Source organism: Aythya marila, assembly GCF_965140915.1.
Source record: "Aythya marila genome assembly, chromosome: Z".
Classification (NCBI taxonomy): domain Eukaryota; kingdom Metazoa; phylum Chordata; class Aves; order Anseriformes; family Anatidae; genus Aythya; species Aythya marila.
Window position 1 is genome coordinate 23,224,357 of NC_139080.1, and position 25,342 is coordinate 23,249,698.

The following is a 25,342-nucleotide window of genomic DNA, read 5'->3' on the forward strand; positions in this document are numbered from 1 at the left end:
TTGTTTTGAAGGGTGAAGAAGTAGAATTTAGCCATTTTTGGGACACTTCATAAAAGCAGCTTGAAATTTGTTTAAATAGTCACTTGTAGAGTGGAAAAATAAAACATGAAGAAAAAGAATATGTGTTGTAAATTTCTGAGGTTTAAGTTGTAGCCCTGAGAAATACTGCAATAGCTGTTGAATTAGCTGGCTCAAGTACACTTAGCAGTGTAAGTATAGAAGCACGTATGAAAGAACTTGCCTGGACTTAGTTAAATGCTTGGGTTTGGTCCTGATTACCTAAACCTGAGCACTGTAAAGCTACAGTCTTCTTGTTGCTGGTACCTGAGCTCATTAGTGCAACACTGTCTCTGCAGTGTTTATAAATAAATTATAATTGCACACCAAAATTGCATTACTCATACTCCTAGAGGCTTAAGTCTTCCCATTTCACCTACTCACTCTCTCAAGAGAGGGCTTGATGCTGTGGAGCCATTGGACTCACTGCTAGTGGATGGAAATTGTCCTTGCTTGCTCCAAGACAGATGCTTTAATGTGAATTGAATGCACGACTGAGAAATACGACAAGAGCAAAACACAGCTTTTATGTGTAATCTTTGGAATTGTGGTCAAATGCTCGAATTGCAAAGTTCATCATTATTTCCTATTGAGAACAGTAAGGGGCTTTTTATTAATAAACTTATTTCCCTGTTAGAAAAATTACTGTAAGCACGTAGTTACAGATCGGCTCTTGAATTTTGTGGCATAGCAAGGTACACCTGAAACAGAACAAGGGGTGATGGCAGGGATTATTTATAATGTAGAGGGGTGCCATGTGCCACTGTATGCTTGTAGTGGTAGGACAAGGGGTAATAATTTTAAGTTGTAAGAGGGTAGATTTACATCAGTTGCAGTTTCTGGCCATTTTCTTCATAGTACAATGGAATAATTTTGTCCAGATCTTATAATATCTATGAAGCAGGTAGCAAAAGCAAATATTGAAATGGAGAAGAGTTGGGAGCCAAGAAAAGAAAATTGACAGATGGCTGAAGTAGTTGTTCATGTAGTCATTGTACTGAGCTCTGGTGAATGGAGATGTATTCCACACACAGCTTGGTTGCGAGCCTGTCGGTGTTCAGAGTTGCAGATAAGAGCTATCTCTGAGTTTTTGCTTTGCAAGATTCCTGTTTTTGCAGAATTGACTTTATATCAGAAGGTACAGTAAAACTGCCTCATTGTCACTTCGATGTGATCCAGTTTAATGCATTTCCAGTAGCATTACGTGTTCAGTGTAAACTTTAAACATTGATTTTCCAACTCTGTTTTTTCCCCCCTGTTATCAGAATTTCAGAACTGGACCTTATTTTTTTTTTTTTTTTTTTTTTTTTTCTAGAATACGAGTGAATTAGAGAAAAGAGTGAGGGGGAAGCAGGGAGTTCTGTGTCAGGGCTTTGTTGTGGAATGGACCAGCAACCTGTAAGTTTTGAAGGTGTATGCTGGTACCATGGGAAAAGGGTTCTATTTGTTGGTAAGATAAAGAAAAGGAAGCAACAATATGTGGCCGTCTCTGAGCTCACTGATTAGATATTTTCAGCTGTTTGTTTTGCTGAGTTGTGTTTCTGTATGGTTGGGAGGAAGGAAAATAGAGTTGTAAATGATAACTTCAGGGTGTATAGTTTCTTAGTCTGATATCAGTGGCACTGGCTGACTAACATTTCTATTAAGGTAGATATTTTTGGCATGGAAAACTTAAAAACAAACCAAAAACCTCCAACCTTTAAAATGCTTTATTGCTCTCACAGTGCTTCAATAATGGTTTGTAAATAAATGGTTGAAATAAAAATTCAATTACACTGAGTATGTGTCAGCAGAAGAATTTTGAGTAAGGTTCTTTTAGACAAGTTCCTGTATTGTCATTTGAGTGTTTTTCAGCTATTCAAACAGGATGAGAGAAGTTTCTTGCTAGCTTGAAATAATGGAGTGTTTCTGACAGGAAGGATCATTGTATGTGATTTGTATATTTCTTTATTGGTAACACTCATAAACTATCTTGATTGTTTTTGATAGATTGGGTACAGATCTAAACCTGCATCCTACTGGTTTCCAATCCGAAACTTGATGCGTCCTTTTCCAAAGTTGCAATGTGTGTCTTAGTGCTGCCTTTGTGGGCCAAATTTATTTAATTCATGACCAAATACCACTTCTTCAGCTAATTTTAGAAACAGAAACCAAGTCAAAACATTTTAAGGGGATTCTGCAGGGTATCAAAAAGTGTAAAATTTGTAATTAGTTTTTAGTAGGATTTCTTGCAAGGGTTCTTGTACAGTAACATTTCTTTTGTTTCCATCCACTGTTCTTTAGCTTTCCATTTACCACTTACCACTAGTGGGAATTACGTGCTTTTAATTCCCCATGCACTGGTGTGAGAGTAGATCCTAAAATTTACAGCTTTTGCCTCATTTCCTACAGCTGGGCAGCCTGAAACAGTTAAATTTCCAGTAATAAAGCAGAGTGCCCTAAGCTGATGGTAAGCTGCAAAGGTAGGAGGCTTTTCCCCTTTTCCCAGGGCAGTCTCTGAAGTCGTGTGCAGGCTTTGTGGCCGTGGCTCCTCTGTGAGGTGCTGTGAGCTGCCAGGCATTGAGGTGGATGGGGGCTGGCTTTGGTCTTTGAACCACTGGCAGGAACTTCCCCCCACCCCCCCCCTTTTTTTTTTTTGGTGGAGAGAAAAAGGAAAGGAGTAAGAAGAGGGAAAAGTGCCCAACTCTTCACTTGCAGTGCACTTTTATCACCCACAGCTGTCTGCAGTAGGATCCAGTTTCACCTTCCACTGTGTCTTGATTCTGTTGCTCTTTCTCAGATAGCTCGCACTTACAAGTTTTCGCCGAGGAGTGGTGGAAAAACCACCTGAAACAATGTTTGATGAATCGGTCTGTACCAAACAGGTCACTTTTTGAGATGGGATCCTCTGTTTTTGACCTCAAAGTAGTGAGAAGAACCTAACTTTCTGAATTGCTTTTAAATAATCTGCATGTCATAAATATCTGCAATTCATTTATCAAAACAAGTGAAAAAGTATTTCTTGGCCTTTGCCCTGAAGCTTGCAGGATGGCTAGAGGCTATTTTTTAGAAACACAGTGATGCTGGCCTAATTTGTCTGTGATACCTTATAATCAGGTGCACAGCTTCTGCTCTTCTGCTTTGGGCTAATGGTGTCCATAGTTGCTGTCAGCCCAAATCCAGATGTTTGAATTGTTTAAAAGTGTTTACTTGTTCTTCATTTAAAACTGTAGAAAGTAGAACTGCTTTTAATACTTAAATCTGAAATCATTTCTGTTAAAATCTGTCAAGATGCTTTCTCTGTGTCAAGATGCTTTCTCTGTGTTTGTTTTGATTGCTTAACAATTTCCAACAGTTCAACCTACGCTGCCATAAGAATTTTTGTAAAGGTAAAAACTTATGTGGATGCCAGAAGTTTTTCTCAATGATAGGTAATTGTTAGAATATCAGACTGCTGAAGATTTGAAACAAGTAACTTCAAACTTTAAAATGAATTAAACGTGAAAATACAAGGTTTATAAGTTTAATCTTATTAAATTAAAATGAAAGTAGAAGTCTTAATCTTTTAGTCATTCTCAGTCATTCTATTGGGATGTGGATTTCAGAGGAGGAGAGAATGAAGGAGAATGATACCTTAGCAGTAGGAAAGATTTTCATAATTAGAATAAAGCAAAACTCACCTTCTGTGACAGATCTTTGTGGAAATGTGTCAGTCTCTATTGGCCTTAAACAGTAAAAAATACAAGAAGCATACACACACCAGACACAACAGAAGCAAGGAATAATAAAGATTTCCTTTGGGCATTCTGCAAACATCCATTGTATAAGAAGCAAGGCATGTGATAGGCAAGTTCGAGGGGAAGGTGACGCTTTGATCTGCAGTGATGTATTCTCTGTGTCCATCAACTATTACGTAATACCATTAAATAATGCTAAATTATTGCCATTACATAATCAACTTAAATCACCTTTCATTGAAAAGCATTTTAATAAATGTGCTGGACTAATGAGGATTGTATTCAGACGTGGGAAGAGATGACACTGGAACAAAGTGTTGTGACTTCAGGCTATCTCAGTGTCTTCAGGCACAGAAAGGATATCAGAGCTGCCAGAAAAGCCACTTTAAAGGACATGATAGGAAGTCACAGGCCATTTTCAGACTGAATGGCACAGCAGTATGTGAACCTCTATTAGCAGATGACTCATCTGTATCAATAACTAATAAAAGTAATGATAAAATTACAACCTGTGTGGCAACGGTCTGCCGTTAGATGGAGATTAGCCTGGACTCGTGCACTTTCTCTGCTATATGTATGCCGAAATGCTGAATTACAATGGCAGGGATGAGATGTAGTTGAGGTCCCCCATGAGTCAATTCACTCAGAAAGGAAAGCTGCTTGGAGCTTTGCACTTGAAGGCAGAAATGAATGCAGCATGAAAATCAATAATGCATTTCAGCTCAAGTTTTGTGTGTAATACTGATACTTAAATCACTTACTGGTGAGAGGGTGTCACTGTGTAAATTCAAGGGGTTATTAAAGAGCATAGCAGAAATGTAAAAAGGGAAAAGGCATAGAATTATTAATGGAACTGTAACAGAACATATAGGAGTAGTATGGGAACAAGGAGCAGGACTGGATAGTCTGAAAATGAGGTGACTGAAATTTTTTAATGGGGAGGAATTGAGGGAGAGTTGCTGGTTAATTCATTGCAAAGGCTTTTATTGTGTAGTGGCTTAATGTGGTGGCTTCCTAACTCCTCAGAGTGGACTGAGGTTTGGAAGAAATATTTTTCTATAAGAAATCTTGGTCTTCTATTTGTTTCTGATAATGAAAAAAAAAATACCTCATTATGCTCATTTAAAGAAACATAGTATTTAAAGTACAATTGTCATTTTCTGGGTATTTTGTTGTAGCTGGATTTCTTGTTAGTAACTGCTGTTCTTCTGGATGTGTTTCTCTGCAGAAAGCTTAATGCTCTTCCTTTATTAGATATTTATTTTACTGTTTTCTTGTATAAGCCATAGCTATTTTACTTTTATAAAAGACACGTTTAATATATGCCATTTATGTTTAGAAGTATCTATGGATGTACTATGTAAAGACAAACTAGACTCCTGGATAGTCTGCTACACTTGCCTTAATTTCAGCATGTTGTGAAATCTTCTGCTCCCTCACGGGTCCAGTTTGGACGTAAGGATGGAGGAGAAATTATTCCAGCATCACACATGCTTGCATTTTCACTGGAGATTCTAATCACCTTGAGTGTCTACTTAGCTACTCTGCAGTCCCTCCAACATTATTTTAAATATTTTTAGAGGTTAACCAGGCAAGAAAAATAATAAAGATTAAATTAGTTCTTATGTTGTGGACACTGGCTGTGATGCTGAGTTAATCTGCTCTGCTTTTTTGCCAGCCAGGAAAACCTTGCACTTGAAGGAAGGGCTTAGTAAATGCTTTGTTGTTGTGAACAGAAGGTTTGCCTGCACTCCATATTCTATATTAAAATATCAGACTTTTTCAGGTGTTTGATCAAGGTAAAAACTGAATAAAATACAGATGCTTGTAAAGGACAAAAGATAAATGTGACTATGAATACGTTCCATGTCAGCACAGCCTGGCGCATGGCAAGGTACAGAGTGCTCCACTCTGGGTGACTAGCATGAATGGGAATCACAATATTTTCTTTGTGTTTTTTTTTTTTTTTTTTTTTTTTTTTTTTGGTCTGCCTCCCATTTACAACAAGTACAAGCATTAATAATAACGCTTATTTCTTGTATGCCTTTCTGCTTTCAGACTTCATTGGTTCATTAAACTCCTTTGCTTCAGGATCCAAACTGAAACAAAGCTAGGTTAATTTGTGAACAAAATCCAAGTAATTGCCTTTATTATTTATTTATTTATTTTTGTTTGGGAAGCTCAGTAAGATTAATCTAAAAAGAAAATGAGTGCAGCCTGGGAAAGGTCTTGTGTCTAATAATGGATTTCTCAGAAAGTTTAAAACCCCTACTATAAAGTGCCTTGGTTAACCAGAGAGTGCTTCCCTTTCCCAATTTTAGAATAAACTTTGTCATTAAACCACTTTCTACCTTACATTCTTCTTTGTTCTTCAGATTCAAATTTTGGAGCATTCTTGCAGAGTTTAATTTCTGTGTTTTGTATCTGAGAGGTTTTTGTAGTCTGGGATTCAGCAGTAGAAAATATCCAGATTTAACCTGAGAACCTCATTGACTTTTGGGAGAGGAACAGAGGAATCAAAAACAAACAAAACAACAAGTAAGGAAAACGTATAAACCTCTTTCATCATGTAAAGCATTAAAGTTAACAGTTTAAATGCAGAGTATGAATGACTTGGTTTTTTTCTACTCACTTTTTTTTATCCTTCGCCCCCTGAATGAGAAGGAATTCTCCTTTTGAGGAGACATATGCAGTCAGCTATAACTTACACCTCTCACTGGTACATCCATGGAATATCAAAGATATATGGATTAAGCTTTCTTTATGGAAGCCTCTTAGTTGAGGATGGTGGAAGGACATGTGAAAAAGAAACCTGAATTCTGGAGAATGTTTTCCTGGGTGACTTGGCAAAATTCTGCAGCTTTGTCATACATTTTTCTTCCAGTCTTGGGCAAGCTGTTAGAAATTGGGTGAAAAACTGTCTACAGGTTCAACTTTACCGGTGTGCCAATGAACAATAATGTGCTTTGAAGGCTGAGAAGTGCTAAGAGGACTATCTGGTGTTGTTGCTTAGGAACTCTACAGATCCCAGTAAAGTTGTTTTTCACACAGATTCCTGTGGATCTGCTGTTTAAAAACAAGGTTGTGAAGCTAAGGACTTTGATTTCTGGGCAAACCAGTGCCCACTTGCCAGTGCACAAATCCTGTGGCAATGGTCATGTGTGTACCCCATAGTTCTCTGATGGGGGCAATGCTAATGTAGCAATGTCATTTCAAGAAACAGGTGCTTATTACGTGTGGCTTTGAAGATGACTTTCATTTCAGCTGCTGAATCAAAATCTTGCATCATGCTTCTGAACATAGATTTGTTTTTAAAAAATAAAAATAAATCTGAATTTTCTCTGCATCACCTTGTTGATTTTTCTAAGAGAAGTCAGTTGCTTGAGTGGTGTGATTGCCCTACTTGCCCCACTTTTACATTTTTCAGATGTAACTAAGAATTTACAGATTTAAGACCACTCTATATAGTCTGTTACCCTGTGTGATAGTGGTGGCTGAAAGTAAGCAAAAAGAGAACGGTATCATTACTCACTTGTCATAGAATCACAGAACGGCTTGGGTTGGAAGGGACCTTAAAGATCATCAGCCTGTTCCAACCCCCCTGCCATGGGCAGGGACACCTCCCACCAGACCAGGTTGCCCAAAGCCCCATCCAACCTGGCCTTGAGCAGCTCCAGGGATGGGGCTTCTCTGGGCAGCCTGTGCCAGGGTCTCACCACCCTCAGAGTGAAGAATTTCCTCCTAACATCTAATCTAAATCTCCCCTCTTGTAGTTTAAAGCCATTTCTCCTTGTCCTATCACAATCACCCAAGTAAAACATCACTCAATATATTTTCCAGAATTTTTTTCTTGCTTCTGGTTTGGTGCTCAGGGCCTTCCTGAGATGGTTGTGCCTAGTTAGTCCTCCCAAAGCTCTCTTTTCTGTGAACTTGCTCAGTCTCTCCTTGAAGGCGTAAGCATTTTGGCTGCATTTGTCAAGGTGTTTCCCAGATCAGTCATTTTTGCATGGAATAGCATTGCCTTTTTTGAAACAGTCCTCCCAGCTTCCTTCTGTTGTGTTTTACTGGGAGAGGCAGCAGTGATTGCTGTATCCTTGACATTCCTGTTAATTTATGATCCCATTTTCTGACAATATGCAATGAGGACAAAATAAAAAACAAAAACCAAAAAACACTGTAAAAATGTCAGCCTTTTAAAGGGATGAGAATAGTCAGGAAGTCATCTCTGTAGCATTTTTAATGTAACCTTGCTGTTTACCAGGGTTGATCAGGAGAGCTGAAATTTTATTTGATGTTAGCCTTAGAGGATCATGGCTTATCATAGCTCTTTGAAACAAAAATATAAACTGTGTCAAATAACCAGCTTTCAAAGACTAATAAAATCAAGGGCAATATTTTTTTTTTAATGTATTTTTTACTCTTATTTTACTTCTGGCAAACCTTCAGAATATAAGTTTCTTTGGTTCATACCCTTTGTTGTGGATATTTGCTCTATTGTGTTAATCATGTTTCAGAGTAGGGTAAAGGTACAGGTGTGAGATTATTGGGGGGGTGGAGGAGAGGGAAGAATTTGCATGAGGAAAACGTTATGTGGAAGGTTGACATTAAGGGGGGACAAGTGAATTCTAAAAATACTGCTTTGATGGAATCCCTTCTGGTCAGGGGTATAGTGAAAGAGCAAATGTTTTAAAATGGTGAGATGCCTACTTAAAAACAAACAAACAAACAAAAAAACCCCACAAAGATAAAATAAGAACGTTGTCTTGTAGTAAACTGTCCATTACATTGCTTTATCTGCAACATCTAATATTTTAACATACTCTTTCTTAACTTGACAGGCAGGTATCTGCTTCCCAATGCAAATGGACAGCAGCTGTGGCAACCTGCAGAAACCTCTAATCTTGTTCGCATGCGCTGCCAAGCACTTGGGCAGTCAGCACCTTCACTTACTGCTAGTTTGGTGAGTAATTTTTTTCAAAGCTAGGAGTATACAAAAAAAAAAAATCTATTACATCTCCATGACTTCTGAATTTTTGGAGGGATGGGAACCAAACCAGAGTTTATGTCCATATCAACCCCTGTTCCTTAAGTTTTATCTTTCCAGTTGCTAATGCATTCCAGAATACAATATTATTTAAATGTCATTCAGTCACACTCAACATATTATAGTAACAGTAACTCTGAATAGCATTACTGGGTTTTGCATAAACTCCTAGCTGAATGTTGCATTAATATGGCTATTTGCATTTAAATGGTTTCTTTCCTTTAAAAAAAAAAAAAAAAAAGCGTGCTTTTTAAGACGACAATGGAAGGTAACTGTCCATTCTCCTGGGCATTCTTTTCCATCAATTTCTTTGTTTCCACTTTCTGCTGGACTCCTGTCCTCAGGAGAACGTGGGTATATGAAGCATGAACTTAATTAAGCCTTTTGGACAAAATGATAAAGGGAGAGAAAGGGGAAGAGATGCCTCATACAGCCGAACTTTCAGCTTTTGTTGTTGAAGTATCTGTTATTCTGCTTTGTGTTTCTATATATTAAAATCTTAATTGATGAAATTCAGTGCAGGACCCCGTACACTAATCAGTACTTCTCTTCAAAGAATTGTTAATGAATATACGTACAAAAAAGCAGAAAAGTGTTTTTAATGATCAGACAATGCTAAACAGATAGCACCATGCCAGTTTTTAGTGTCATAGTGGTATATAGATGGCTGGTTTCCCCATGAATCTGTCTGAAATTGTATTTCATTTCAACAGCAACATATCTGCACTTACAAACGTAATTGTGATTTCTGCTTCATGGTGATGTTAATTGTTTGTGGCTCTGTGGGGCAGATGTTGGTTATTGAACTGCACACTTATTACAACCACTTGACTCCATTTGAAGTTTTCTGCTTTAAGCCCCAGTATTTTATGAACAGCTGATTATCAACCTATGTATTTTTGTTGGCATTTTATTAGGAGAAATATAATAGTTCACTGTGAAGGAAGTATTCAGATTATGTGTAGCTGAAATGGTAAAGAATGACAGAATATGACAGAAAGAATTTTATTTTTTTATCAGTACAATACATTTTCCCTCTTTTTTTTTTTTTTTTTTTTTTTTTTTTTTTTTCTGGAGTAGCTAATAAAAAAAATCTAATAACTTGACTAAATAAGAAAGTGCCATGTTAGTATTTGATCTTGTAGTTCTGCTTTCACAAGTCATAGATATCATGGTAGTTGTACTTTTTTGATGTAATGTATAATTATATTATGAGTGAGATTCAGCAGCATTTTGACAAGAAATACTTTAAATGGTCATAAAACAAAAGACTGATGAAAAATTCAGTGAGCCAAACTTCCTCAGGGGTCTTTTGCTCATCACCTGTTGACTTTTATGGTGTATATCTGCTACAGACTTCTGTCCTGTCTCTACATCTTTTATCTCTGCCTGACTGCAACTTCTCTCATGTGTTCTACTGGTGCAGAAGTGAGTGTGAGTGGCAGATCCGAGCAGGTGTCCATGGGGTGGAGATGCAGGTTCTCCAGAGAAGTGTTTGTTTATCTGGAATTACTGATCAGACTCATTTCATAAGGAGGCTGGTGTAACATGCTTTGTTTTCTTTATATTTTTTTTTGTCTCAGTTTATGCTTTGGAGTTGAGCTTGGGAGGCCTATCATTAGTTTATAGTGTTGGGAGCTTTTAATTGTATTTACAAGAATTTAACCTGATGTAGAAGAGATTTGTATGAGTTGCTGTGTAGCTTTTCAGTCTGAGTTGATTTTTTCAGGTAAGTGAGATGTTACCTTAGAAATTAGGCCATTAATTTATTCCTTTAGTAGGACTGATCATTCTTGCTGTCATTGATACCAGGCTCTGGTGTGGACACCAGTGTCAGCAGTGTCTGGTTGGGGTCAGTATAGGCAAGAATAACTTATGAGCAGCTCAAATATCAATATTAACACTTAGAAGAGTTGCAAATAAGGTACAAAACACCGTTCCATTTTTCTATCAATTTGTGAAAAATTGCCAAGATTGGTTGTTGTATTACAGATGTAAATCGTTTCTGTAGGAAACTATAGATTTTTAAGTGAGTTATGGAATATTGATATAAGAAAAAAATGGGCTGCAGATGTTGCTGTGGATGGAGTTCAGTAGGTATCCAGGGTTTATCTCTGGTAATAACTTGGTAATTTGACTACAGGTTGAAAATACAGTTCTCATATAGAGCTATGTAAGTGGGTTGAACATGTGTATGGGGCAGGCTTATTTCAGGTGAAGGGGCAGTGTTTTGGACTTGCTGTGGGTCAAGCACATCACTGGGAGTCTGCAGAGAACATTCATATGGATGTGAAGATATGTCTAATTTTCATAACGTTTCTAAACTTCATAGAAAGGTGAAGCTGAGGTGTGGAAGAATCCTGCTTTTGGATGTTCTTACAGGCCAAGCATTGGCCTGGTCAGTGTCTTTACTTCTCCTTGATAGTCAGTGGAGAAAAGTGCACATGTTTGTGTAGGATAACCCGACCGAAAACAGCGGGACAAACGGACACAACGACCAGCGTTCTGTGCCGTAAGCCAATTTATTACTGCATGACATTATCTTATATAGTGTCAAAGTGTCCCACCCAGGAACCCAGGACCCCTCCCACTGTGCTTGCAGGCACCCCAGACCCCTCCTTTCGTGCACGCAGGCACAACCCAGAATAATCCCACAGTTTGGAACACAGTTCAGAACATCTCTCTGTCTGCACAGGGTCTTGTGGGAGTTTAGAGAAGCTATGGTAGAGTTACCTCTACTCTCTTTGCTTTATAGGATGAATACCATTTTGCCTGATTTTAGATGTTTATTTCAAGGTAGGATGAATTTGCCTCTGAAAGTGCTTCTTTTCTACTGGTCATTTGCAAGTTAACTTGAGAGTTGTTGTCTCATTTGGTGTACAATGTCTGGGAGTAGTTCTCCCCAGAAACACCCTGTCCCACCACTCCACAAGTATTTACAAATACCATTGCTGCTTACTGTTTTAACTTTTAGAATTTTTGAAAATAGTTTATTTTAAACTGAAATAAAGCTGGGTTTGTTAATATTTCATTGTAATAAGCTGTTAATGCTTTAAGCAATGGTAAAGAGCCTGAAACTGTGAGCAATTACAATTTTATAGGCAGAAGGGGATTTTGAGTGACATGTATTGAAAAAAGTTAGTTTTTTAACTTTCTTTAGATATCTGCATACATAAAAACAAACAAACAAAAAAAACACCAAAAAACAGAAAAAGCCCAAATGTAAGGTGCGTCTGTAATGCATGATGATAAATGTGTAGATAAAAGGAAGAGGATTTTTCCTAAAGTAGCTGGATAAAACTTCAGTATATTTACTGTATCTCCAGCACTGATACTATTGAACTCCTGTTTAAAACAAACAAAAAACCTTTCTATTTTAAGGAGCATAAAGTCTTTCATTCTATTTCCATTTTATATATAAAAATTAATGAAGACATCTCACAGTCCAGAGGGTTTTTTTTAAGACCCATATTTGATGACTCCTGAATGGTATCTCATTCTTTGAAATATCCACATAATAAAAATGTGCTATAGACAGGAGCCACAAATGAATGGTATACTTTGCAATGCATTTAGCTTTTAAATCCAGTCAAGACTGGTGATATAACTTCAGCTTTATGACGAGTGCTGGGCAGAGGTTGGTCTTCCCTTGAGTTGTGGAAGATGAGTATTTGTAGTAAAGCAAACTAAAAGGCATCTTATGTCATCCTCTTGGAAACATGAAAGATGTCAGTGAAATGATTAAACTTTTATTTGGTGTAATGAGAACATCTCTGACTACTTGTGAATAGTATCTGATAACTTATGAAAGCTGAAAGAAAGGTAAAAAGGGCCTTTACAAATAGCTTATGCTCTTTCCTACTAAGCAGTGAAGTTGTTTTGTCTAGGCATGAGTACAATTATTTGCTGCTTTTTAGCACAATACTTACCTCTTCAGTTTAAACAACAACAAATCAACCAAACCTGCACAAAACAACATAAGTCTGAATTTACAAGCATCTGTACTTTGGTATGTTTGCTTTTTATTGCCACTTTCAGTATTAATTTCCAAGAATGGTCATATGAAAGCTAGAGGGTGGCAATTATTTAAAGCAATAAGATGGATTGGTGAAAGGAAACAAAATAAATGTTCAGTATGTATGAAAGGCAGGTTTACTTCAGAAAGGGCCTTGCCTCCTCCTTTCTATTAAATAGTATACTACTGAAAACGAGTAAGTGTGTCTTTGTTAAATGTGCCATTAACTTCAGATAAATTGACATAATGTTGACAGTTATTATGAGAACTGTTTCAAAACTAATTATGCTAATTAGAATGTAACTACCAGTAATTGCATGTATTCAAACAGCATGCCAACACCCTTTTGTGTATGTTATTCCCCAGATGTAAGACAGACGTTTGTTGCCTGAGAAGCTGCAAAATTATAGCTTAGGTAATAAATGATTGCAAACAAATAAAATACATTCTTTAAACACTATTTGGTTAGATAAGTGAATGACAGTATCAATTGTGCTTAAGCAAACCACATAAGTTAAAAAAAAAAAAAAATCTTTCATTTTAGAATTGTAGTGAATTCTTCAAATCATTAATTGTGTATTTAGTTTAACTTATTGATTATTGGGAGTGTAGCTGAATTTTATTTTAAAATGAAACTATTAGAGAGCAACAAGAGCCTGCATCTGAAACCTTGGTTGCTTTAAATTTTAGCTCTTTCTTCCTCACGTTCTTGGTCGTTTCTGTGAGCTGACATTTAACATTCTGAAAGTTAATGAGTGCCACAAGGGTGAAACTTGTAAAAAACATCTTGATGATAAGATGGATATCTCTTAGGCAGCTAATCTTAAGTCTGAATCTTACCCGAAATTTCCCCAACATAGTTAACTGAACTTCAGAAATACTGAGTCTGAACTGAGGAAGTTATCCGAATGCTACTCCATTGTAAAGATCTGATTGCTGTGTTCTTCTTTGTCTTTAAATAACAACTCCACAGATGAGTCTAATCACTGAGAATCTTTAAAATGGAAAGTATTTATTCCTATGAAGTGCTAAAACTGCCAAGTTATGGTAGCAGGTTTCTCTACTTCAGTTGCTTCTAGCATGTAAGACTAGAGTGTTCTCCCTTGTGTTTCATTTCAGCTACTTCTTGCCCATGAATATGTATTTGCATTCATATTTCTTTGTCTGTATTTCCCTTCTAACACGTTCTTAATTGCAGTTCTAATTCAGTACTTAGTTCTAATTTAGTGGTAGAGAGAGGAAAATGAACATCCATCTTCATAAGCACTTCTGTATGCTCAGTATTGGTACAAGAGAAAGTCTGTAGTAGATCTGATCCAGAGCCTTGAAAGCGTAATACTGAAAAACTCATGTAAGAATTTGATAATTGGGTGCACTTTCACAAGTACATATATATCTCTAATTGTCTATCTTGCTATGTATTTAAAATATTCACTGCACGCTTAAGTGTAAAACACATATGTAGATTCAGCTGCTTGATAGTGTTTTAGATGTTTGATTCCTTTCCAAGATTTGCTGTTTAAAAATCTGGGCATTATTCTTTCTGATACTTTTCTTGCCCATTCTCAGACACGCAGAAGTAGTGATGGCCAGGGTAAAGCTTTTCCCATAGTTTTACATCTCTTGGAATTGAGAACATGTCTTGTGCTGCACAATATCATTAGTTTAAAAAAAAAAAAAAAAAGAATAAGTAATCAAGCTCTTGTAGAAGACTGACTTAGTTTAATAAGTCTTGTGGGCTTATCCAACATAACTTCCAAACGTATCCACTTTGTGTTGAAATGAGTCTCCTCCCATCAGCCTCTAAGCTTCCAGTTAATAGGATGTATTTGAGCATGTGCTAGAACTGAAAGGAGATGTTACTTCAAGTAATTTGCACAGTTAATTAGAGCTGAATGGAGGTATAATCCTCTTCTGTATCCTATTAGAATGGCACAAAACCAGTAAAGATCCTATGTATATAGGAGCTGGAAGTATGTCCCTATTTTGTTCATGAGCACCATGCTTCTGTTTGTAGGTGTTTCATATGATTGATCTTTCTCCATCATAGGAGACTTTCCCCAGACAGTAAAAAGACTCACCAGGACAACTTTTTACTTCTAGATAATGAAAAGGCTAGGGCTGTTAAAATTTTATCCCTTAGCTAACAGTGTCAGCTGAGAAGGCGCTGTTCTTTAAGAGTTTCATTTTGTCTACAGGACCCCCACAGAGGAGATCATTCAGCTAAAATTCACCCCTAGAAGTGGAGCTTGTCACTGTATCTTAAAGAGTAATGGCTCTGAATAAGGGCTTATTCTGCTTGACTGTTGTGATAGTTAAGTTCTGTGTGTGGTGTTAGTAAAGGTTATTTTAAAATGTCATATAGAATCGCGTTGTCAGTGTCTCTTAAAAAAAAAAAAAAAAAAAGTGGAAAGCATTGCAAAAGTGAGGTCACGAACCTGCATGCTGGTGTAAAATTATCCATGTGAGAAATGAGAGTAAGGGTGGTTTGCCAATGAACTACACAACCAGAAGAGATTGATATGTGATATTTATAGTGTTCGATATTTAGATGACTTTTTGGGAATACATGCTTTCTCAGCTTGTTGTTAGATTGTGTCTAGCAGATAACTGGGTAAAATACCACAGTCCATGATTAATAGAGTGTAAGAACTAAGGAATATAATGGTGCCCCTTTCTGGCCTTAGATCAAAAAATTCTGTAGCCCAATGAAGGTGTGGAAATAGGAGGTATGGTAAATGGGGTAAAAAAGACCTGGCGAACAGGAAGAGAACAGACTGGGGGGGAAAAAAAAAAAAAAAAAAAAAAGGAACTGGTATGTATTTAGGTACTTTCAGTTCTAATGCTGTCTCCTGGTCACCCATCACCCAGCAGAAAACTGCCTAGTGTGACTGATTGTTTAGTAAGTTAACACGATGGTTAGAAGGCTGATTCACGTATACATTCTCTTTTGCTTCAGAAATATGTGCTGATGTACAGATCTGCTTCAGATGGTCTGATTTCTACTCTCCAGGCACTTGATAAAATTTTAAACTACAGTTACTCACAGCTCTGACTTTAAAATAAATGAGATAAAGTAGGCACAGAGAAATAGCATTGTAGATTTAGAAAAATCTTTATGCATTAGATAGCTGATAGTTTTCCATCAGCATTTAAGATCTCACAGGTATTGACAGCCTCGAATGAGAGTACCGTCTGTGATGCCTATGTGGGCAGCAGTTTAGGGCATTATCTGTAGTTCTTATGGGGCAGCTACAACCTGACTGTTAGTAGTCATAGGAAATTGGTACCTATTTGTAGTTAGGGTGAGAAAACTAAAAGTTTTCTGTAGAGGATGAGGTACTGCTCCTTGGATCTGAATTTTAATTGTGAGGCATATATTGCTAAGAAACTTAGTCTTGAATGTTGTGGAACTTTTTTTTCTTGATGCTATTTGAGAAAAATTATCACAGAAGAAGAAACTTGATTTCTGCTGTGGCAGTTAACAGAAATGCAAATACTGAAACTCTCTGAACTGGAGTTTGACCTAAAGTGGTGGACTTTGCTTGAAACCTGCTGAAGTGTAATCTGTTCTGCTCAATTTTTTTTTTTTGCCATGGAGCAGTGTCCTCAGATTAAGGCATAACTAGATACAGCAGACTTCAAAACTGATGATGTAACATTTTTATTTATTTTTACTTTCCTCTCACTGTTTTCATGCATATGATACTTGGGAAGTGATTGTAATGTACCAGAGGATGGTAGAAATCAGCGTGGGAACAGTAAGCCTTGCTCCTCAAGCTGAAGTAGCCCCATGATTCTGATGATGGCAACTCTCAAAACAAAGACTTGTGCAGGGCTGAGTGACCCATCTGACTTACAGGCACTAGAACATGGAGGGGAAATACAGTTTATCCAGATGTCTGTGGTAGGAATGGAAGTTCCTCCCCTCTGATTTTGCTTACTTCCGAACAAGTGGAGGTGTACAGCTAGGATTTTTCTGCAGGTGTTTTTCAATTTGAGAACATACTGCAGAGCCTGCTGTTGGGTTGGGTGGTGAGTGATAAAGCACTGCAGCCCCTCATTTCTAACTCTTACAGGCTTAGCAAGCAGATACAGCTTCACTGAGTTAAAATTGAGTTAAAATTGTAAATGGGTTGACCCCATGGTTTGGCCTTTGTGCATGCTCCTGCATATTTGTACCTCTGGTTTGAGTCAGACTTTCTTGTACATTCATGTGGGATCAGACATCTTACTGTAAATTACACTTCTGTCCTGTGGAAGCAGGTGGGCATGTGGACTTTGATCTTTTTTTCCACTGCTTTACCTTTTAATGTTCCTGCCAGACCTCCCACAGTCTATGCAATGTAAATTGTTCTGTGGCTGCACTGGTGAGGCACAGTCACTGTGTTTGTCCCACACATCGTCCTCCGTGACAGCACACAGAAGACTTCAAGGTCAACTCTGTTTTCATCTCAGTAATGCTAGGAACTGTTCTGCTTTCTTTTATTTCTCTTAAGCACAATATGCCCTATTGTGGTGTGTATGTCTATGGGTGTATCATATTTTTTTAGTATGATAACAGTGTATATTAAGAATGTTCTTTCATTGTGTTGTGGAGATCAAGAAACCTAGCTAAGTGCTCAAGTCGACCTAGTGTCACTTGAGTAAACAATGTAATAATCAACGTGAGATTGGTTAACTGCTACTCTCATGAATACATTTAACCTCTTGATCATTGCTGAATATCTGCAATTACGTGGTGCAGTGGAAGACAGTATGTGGTCGGTTAAATTCAGAAGTGATGATTGGCTTTGTAATAGAAAAATCTCACAATAAAACACATCTTAGAGTGTAAGGAAAAGGCTAATCATAGGTTCCTAACTTCATGTTAGGTCATCTGTTCAAAAATGGGTGAAATTACATTGTTAGTAAGAAACAAAGTTGAATTATAATATTCCCTGCTGTAAATAAGGAAAGCGAGTGAGCTGAAGTTAAGCAAGACATCTAACCTATGCTCAAACCCAACTCCACTTTAGTTGTTTTGGTGATTATGTGACCGGTAAAGGCAGATACTGAACAAACATCCCTACAATGATGATGCTTTCCCTGAAACCTGTAACTGAATAAGTGTTTTGATATGCTGTTTGCACATGCTCTTCTGTATTATACAGAGTACAAATCAAAACTAGTTATCAGTAGGAGAGCATTCATTTATTAAAAAAAAAAAAAAAAAAAAAAAAGCTTCCATGGTTCATCTGGTTTGTATTGGATCCTAGGTTCCTGGGGAGTCAGACTTTCAGCACAGTGAGCTACCTTCTGTATTAATATAAATGTTAAAACATGAACCACTGCTCTCTAATGAAGGAGGCTGCTTTTGTGAAGAAGAATGACCATGCAGTGGGTGGGAAGTGTTGAATCTTAAAGCGTAAGGAGAAGGCAAAATGCATTTAGAAGAGTTATACATCCTCCAAAGCACGTTACTACCGCTATCCCTCTGAGAAAATAGTGAGTTATTGGAACTGTTAAGATTAAACTCCTCTAAAAAAAAAAAAAAAAAAAAAAAAAAAGCAAAAACAAAAAAAAAAAAAACCTAGATGCATAATTGTTCAGAGTGAAAAATACATTTAAGTCCTTCCAAAGGTTAATAATTGTGTTTGAATAATTGTGTGGTTACCTGTTTGTACTGTTTTCACACAAGAACAAAACCTCCAAGTATCTTGGAGGGATTATTCATAATGTAATTGCTGTTGTCATTGTTTTGCCATGAAAGTTTTTACTGTTCTTCCTTTAGAGTATATGTAAAGTAAAATATTTTGTTCAGCTGATTGTTAGAAAATGCCAGTATAGTAAAATCAACTCAGACTTCTTTTTATTTGTTCTCTGAAAATTGGAATATAGATAGATATGTGGAGCTGCAAACTTTAAGATCTAAAGTGACATAACTCCTCTATACTTGCTGTTTGGCATTCCATGGGGGAATACTGAGACAAGTAGTTGCGTGATTTTTTTTAAAGGAATAACACTTCTATATGTATGCAATTTCTCTTTTCTTCATGAAAAGATATCCACGAGAGAAATCAGACTGTGGTTATATGTGCTGTGCTTTCAGAAATAAATTTTTATGCTACGGTATAATTGTGGTTTGGAGAGTCAGAGGGCTCAGTATCTTGGTGGAACTGTTAAAAGTGATTGGTTTGGTGACTCATCTATGCATTTTGCTGAAATGAGGAACACAGTGTTTGATGCAAACGGGAAAATCATAAAAGTCGGTTGTAACCAGTGTTCTTCTATATATTGTCACTGGAGGGAAGGCTGACTACTTACGGTAGTTATCGCTTTAAGAAGTGTTTGCTTCTGCAACGATTATTTTTCCTCTGATATTCTCGCGACTGATTTGTTACCTTCTAAACGTGCTGAACGGCTAAGGCAGGAGTGAGCTGGTGCAAGTAGGATTTTGTCCAGCAGGTGGCATAAAAAAGCCGGTGTGTACCTACCTGTGCCGTCCACGGACCGCACATCCGTTCCTCGTGGCTACTTTAGCGTGCATAACTGAGGCTGTTGTTAAGGTATATATGCTTTAGTATGAAGAAGCATTTAATTTCCAAGAACCTTACAATGCAATTGGAAACCCAGTAGTTTTTTTTTTTTTTTTAAATCCATTACAATCAGCTTTATGCGTGACAGATTTTTACACAACCCTACACTGACCTGTAGCTTGCGAGGTCAGTAGATTCATCAGCTCTAGAAAAAGAGAATCAGAGCTTTGTTAACTAAGGAGTCTTGAATTTCTCCCTGTTCACCCGTGTGTTCTGAGTAAAGCACAGTGGCTCAGGAGAACAGTAAAATCTCTCATTGCATTGCTAGACCAGGTAGCTGGGTTGCTCTCTTGGGTACACAGCAACCTGGCTTGTCTGATCATTTCTGTGCCACGTAACAGCCCTGGTCTGTGATGGTGAAGGGGAATGCAGGCTGAACAGACCCTACCGATCCAGGCAGCATGCCTCGACTGAAAATCTCCTTCTGAAATCCAAAAGTTGTGTTAAAGGAGCAGTGTGCTATGTTGTGTGTGGGGTAGGATTATGTTACTAAATGGAAGTATAGCTAAATAATAAGTGATTTCAGTTTTGTTGTCAGGCCAGCAGTTTTGTAGCTGGGGATGCATAGGAAGCCGTGCCTTGAAAAAACCTGACGGATGCAGTATCTCTGTTTTCTTTCCTGAGGAATACCAGTTATTATGCCAAGCCCTGAAGGGAAGTTGTTGGTTTCATGTGGAGCATTTATTGTGTTATTTCTATAAGCCTTTTACAGGGATTTAAGGCAAATGTATAGAGGTGTTCAAATGTCATGACGTTGTAAGGAAAGGAGAACTGGAGGCAAGTCACCACTGTTTAATGTGCTACTGTACTTACAGACAATTTTCATAGCTTAAGATAGAAAATAAAAACTGTTTTTGGCTGATTAGTTCTAAAATGAATTTGTGGCTTTTAATTAATATATTGAGTGTATTATCAACAGTTTTGATATTGAAAGAGGTGTTCCAGTGAATTATACTGTAGATTATTGAAATGCTTCTGGGCTTTCTGGTTGATACATTTGATGCTGGTGAAACATTTTGATTTAAGAGTGAAAGGTCACATTGTATACAGTGATTTCTAAAGGATTAAATCTAGTGATCCAAAATGAACCTGAGAAAATTGGACTAATTTAAGTACCTAAAACTTCTTCAATACATTGAATGCATTACTATGTAAAATGTATTCTTTGCATTAAATTGAATATGTAATACCAATGCATGTGAGTAGCATACAGTTAATTTATGAAGAGATGTTTAGCTCTGTTTCTTATGATAAAAAGTGAGAAACTAATATTGTCACAGTCTGACATCAAGAATCCAAGAATTAGATAAACATGGAACAAAACGTGAAACTTTTTTTTCTTTAATTTGTGCTTTGTTCTGGTATTGTATACAAGGATTTAGAGCAGTAAAGGATGTTAGGATGTCTAGACTTCTATATGAATTATTACACCTTAATAGTAGTAAGTGACATTATGAATACTACTTGTTTTGGTTAAAATTAATTTGTTTCTCTAGAATGCAATGTTTGTTAATTATTGAAGAATTATCAGAATATCATTATCATAATTTTAAACAAGGTACCTTTAGTACCCCACACTCTAAAAAGGGAGGATTACTTTCCATGTTCCCTGAAGTAAGAGGTATGTTCATATGATATCATTGCATAGGTTCTGTGGTAAATGAGATCTTGGAAAAGAAATCATGGAAACCAAGTGGGTGGATTTTTATTATCTTGTGGAGATAGGACAGCTTTATCCCAAACTATTTTCCTTACCGATCAAATATTTTAGTTAAAATATGCTTTCCTGTTAACAGCAAAATGAACAAGCCTTTTTATAGCTGTGTAAGAGGGAATTCTTGCTCTTCGTGGTGTAGGGCTGCAGTGTGGTCAGCTGGCCTGTGCTCACAGGTGAGAAGGGCATGTGCTTCTGAAGGTGGATTCTGGCTGCCCTTCTCAGTGACAGCTTAAGTGTGGGTCCATCAATTTTGGCAGTGAATTTTGATGAAATATCTCATTTCCAATGCTGTAGCCAATTTCAGCAGCACTTTACAGAGCAACAGAGACTTCCAGAAGTTGGAGGAACAAGGGGCAGATGGATAAAGTGTTCTCATAGGCTTCTTTTCCTCAGAAAACATTGCTGAAAGTCCAAAGCATTGCATTCAAGAAAGCTCTTTGGAAATGTAACAGTAAGTAGCAATGCTGTAAATTTCTGATTTATGTGAAGTAGTTAGGTATTGATCTGTGTGAAATTCTTCAAAGATTATCTTCATTTTGATCGACTTCCTCAACAAATTTAATCCTGATACAAGAAATAAGTGCCCATCTTCCAGCTCCCAGTATCACACATGGCTTTGGCTTTCATGCTTCTATAACTTCACTTGGTGAAGATCTGGTTTCCGTTATGATTTCTGATGAAATAGCTTTGTTCAGCAATGTTTTGAAATGACAATATTGGAGGTTAGGTATAGATGCGATACATACAAAAAGGCTGAAAAAGTGGGTGTTTTTTTTTTTTACTGTGTTCTCCCCCCAGTCCCTGGTTGGTTTTAAGTGTATTAGACAAATGTAATGTTTTTGAAGAGGCTGTCTTTTCCAGCTCTGAAATTCAGTGGAAAACTTGGTGGGTAAATTCCTTCAAAAACTGAAAGCTCTTTTCAGAGTGCTACAGAAAAATGTGATTTCTGTTAAAGTTTTACATATACTCCGAGTAGCAGAGTTATTTTAGTGTGGGATTTAAGATTGCTCAATTTCCTTATGACCATTCAGAAAGATAACCTTGGTCTTCTTTGTGGAATTGCAATGTCATCATCCTTTTACGGTATGTGCTTTAATATGTCCTTAAGAGTAGCTTCAAAATGCTTCAATACATAGTTTTTGTATGTTTGAAAACTTTGAGTCCTACAGATTATTTCTTCTGAAGAAGAAATAATCGAAGTAGGAGCTGCCTCAGGGTGATGGTCAAAGATGTTGCCAGAATTCGATTCACAATTCATTCATAGTGGATAGGAAACTATGCTGAAAGGCTTTAGAGAGTCAGCTCTGAAAGATTCTTAGAATTCCTGGGTTCTCAAGTATCTCTGGTTGCATGAGTGAAATAAACTCCTTAGTAACCAAGAACATGCATGTGACAACTGACAGCATACTTTTAAGATGTTATTTCTGTTTATCTGAATCTCTTTTTAAGTTTACACCTGATGTCTGCAAGGTTTTGGAGATGAAACATTTTTGGAGAAAGAAACAATATTTTCCTGGATGGGAAGCAGGATATAATGAGTAGTACTGAATGTGTTTCTTGGAGCTGCTGTCTGGACCATTCACTCCAGCACCCAATACCCCTGTAAAATAGAAAGCTTTTAGTTATTTTTATGTGCACTGAGGAAGATGAGCTTACTGGATTACTGAAGCTTGGATATCAGTACTCTCTGATACTTTTACATGAATCTTCTTCACTTTTGGTTAGACAAGAACACCATATTTTGAATAGTCTGTCATTGTTATGCACAGTATGAGCTATACTGAGAATCTGCTGAAAAACTGGGATGTTTGTGCTTCACTTTGAGATTAGACTAAAAGCCTTTGGCTAGAGAGACAAGCTTATTGAACTTGAAAGCTGTAGGTAGATTTGAACTTGATGCAGCCTGGGGATTCCAGTTTTAAAATAAAAGCCTTTTTGCCATATGCCAGTACTGTTCATACTCTAATCGATGTTTCACTTTTCCTTTTGTTGAATTCTGTAGCTAGCATTGTAGAGTTTTTATTTGCAATTTTTTTTTTATCTTTTACATGCTCATGTTTTGTATGATTAGGTTAAGCTTGTTGCACTGGGAAACTTGAAATAGGGAGGTATATAAATGTATGTAAATAAATGTTTAAAAAGCATTTCTGGGTTACAAAAATCCTAGTTAAGCATTTTCATTCTAGATTCTAAAGTCTTCTTAAAAGGTAAATTACAATGGAAAACCTTCAAAGTTTGAAACGAGAATAATCTAATCATACTGTGTTGCTGAGAAAAACAGTAATTGTTACTGTAAAAGGCAGTTGAGACTTCTGGGATAGTAAAGTAACTCTTAACACCCAGTAAAGATGCTTGGTTAATAGTTGCTGTTTAGCAAAAATAAACCAACAGAAATGTACGTGCTGGCAATTTTGTCAGTTTTTGTGGTATATGAAGGTGGTGGGATAGCAGTTACAGAGTATTAATCTTTCTCCTAATTTGGCTTCCTTTTCAGTTCAGTTTGTTTGGGGGAGATGGGTGGGATGCTGAATAGAAAGTAAACCACACTTCTCTCCCACCTTTCTTCAGTGCTATATATCAGTAATATTTGTGTGCTTTTTTTTTTTTTTTTTTTTTTTTTTTTTTTTTAATCTCCTATATCTTTTTTGTATTTGTTGTGTATTAGCCTGATCCAGCTTCATTCCCTGATGCAGTTCCTTGGGCAGGAGACTATAGAAACGGGAAACTGGTTCTTACAGGTTGATTTTGTGTGATTAGAATAATAGTAATTGTGTATTGATTTGCAATGATATGAAGAGTATTTATGGAAAAAATGTGGATGAAGATCCTCAACTCTGCTGCATAGGTTAGGTCTGATTTGATGCATGGGTTTTTGTGTGTGTGCGCATTGCAGGCACATTCGTGTGGCTGGCACAAAATCTGATAGAACACACTTAGTTATTTCTCTCCTCTCTAATGTCCTTAGATAAAGGTTGCATAGGAATTACTGTTAAATACTTACATGTTTTTTCCATTCCTGCACTTGTGAAATCGGGCATCTGTAGTGATAGTGTGTCCATATACCTGAACTTCTGAAAATACGGCACTTAGAGTATTTTAATTTTTCTACCAACAATCACTTCAATAGCTTATCAGTGCATAATAATACAATCAAGGCTTACTTTTTATGAATGCTGGGGAAAAACAGTTCCCATTCTTATGGGCTCCAAGTTATCGCAGTGCACAGCAATTATTGGATTGCTTGTTATCTGTTCTGAGCTTCAGATTTCTCACATTTGAGAGGAAAATAACTATTTAATAAATTCAGTGATAGTGATTTGATGTTGTACAGTATTTAAGGTATGAGAAACAGCCCTGGCAGAGACAGATTTGAAGGGCAGAGTACAAGTGAGTTGTTCCATGATGCATAATAAACACAATTTATCTTATGCTGCCACCATGTGTAGTATGAAAGTGGCAGCCACGCATAGGATACGTGTATCCATAAAACTAAAATCTCCAGTGTGAGACTGGAATTACATATTCATATATATTTTGACGTGCTCAGGTTTTATCTTTTAATTAAGTCATTGCAGTAATCATATTAATTTCTAAATTCAGAAAAGAATATTGACTGACAGAACTAAGTGAAGCAACACAATTAAGGCAAAGCCTTAGCAGTTGAATGGGGAAATAAACTGTCTAAATTTGTATAATTTTCCAAAAAAAAAAAAAAAAAAAAAAAAAAAAAAGTTGCTGCATTTCTTTTTGGCTTTAAATAAATGTGTACTTACTGATATGTACCTTAGCTAACTGAAATATTATTCATATATAATCGGGTCAAACGCTGCCTTTATAGGAAAGAAAGCTAAGGAAGCTTTCTGAAAATTTTGTGGTGGTTATATTTCTTAAAATAATTCTACCTTCCCTGGAAAGGAGGGGGAGTGGAGAGGGGAACAGGTTCCTTCAATTTCTGTATACATGTGCTATGTTGTGGTGCATGTACAAGTGTGCTTTTCTGCAACAATTATGTGAAGGAGCCTGTGAAGCAGGTTGCTGTATTTTGTGTGTATGCAAGGGCAGACAGTATTGTTTACATGTTCTAAAGAACATATTTTTTTCATTGTTCTAAAGCACAACTTTTAATACCAGAATGTTCTCTATCATAATTTTGATAGTGCCTATTACTGAAATAACGAGCTGAAAAATAATGAAAACCTCCTGACAAAAATAGCA

General features: G+C 36.8%; 1 protein-coding gene across 1 annotated transcript in view; it reads left to right on the top strand.

Annotated features, from left to right (window-relative positions):
• Positions 1 to 25,342, top strand: part of MAST4 (microtubule associated serine/threonine kinase family member 4) — a 300,676-nt gene that overhangs the window by 69,652 nt on the left and 205,682 nt on the right. The window contains exon 3 of the mRNA XM_082783232.1: positions 8,612 to 8,733. Within this exon, the coding sequence (XP_082639358.1) occupies positions 8,612 to 8,733 (122 nt within the window). The remainder of the gene's footprint in view (positions 1 to 8,611; positions 8,734 to 25,342) is intronic.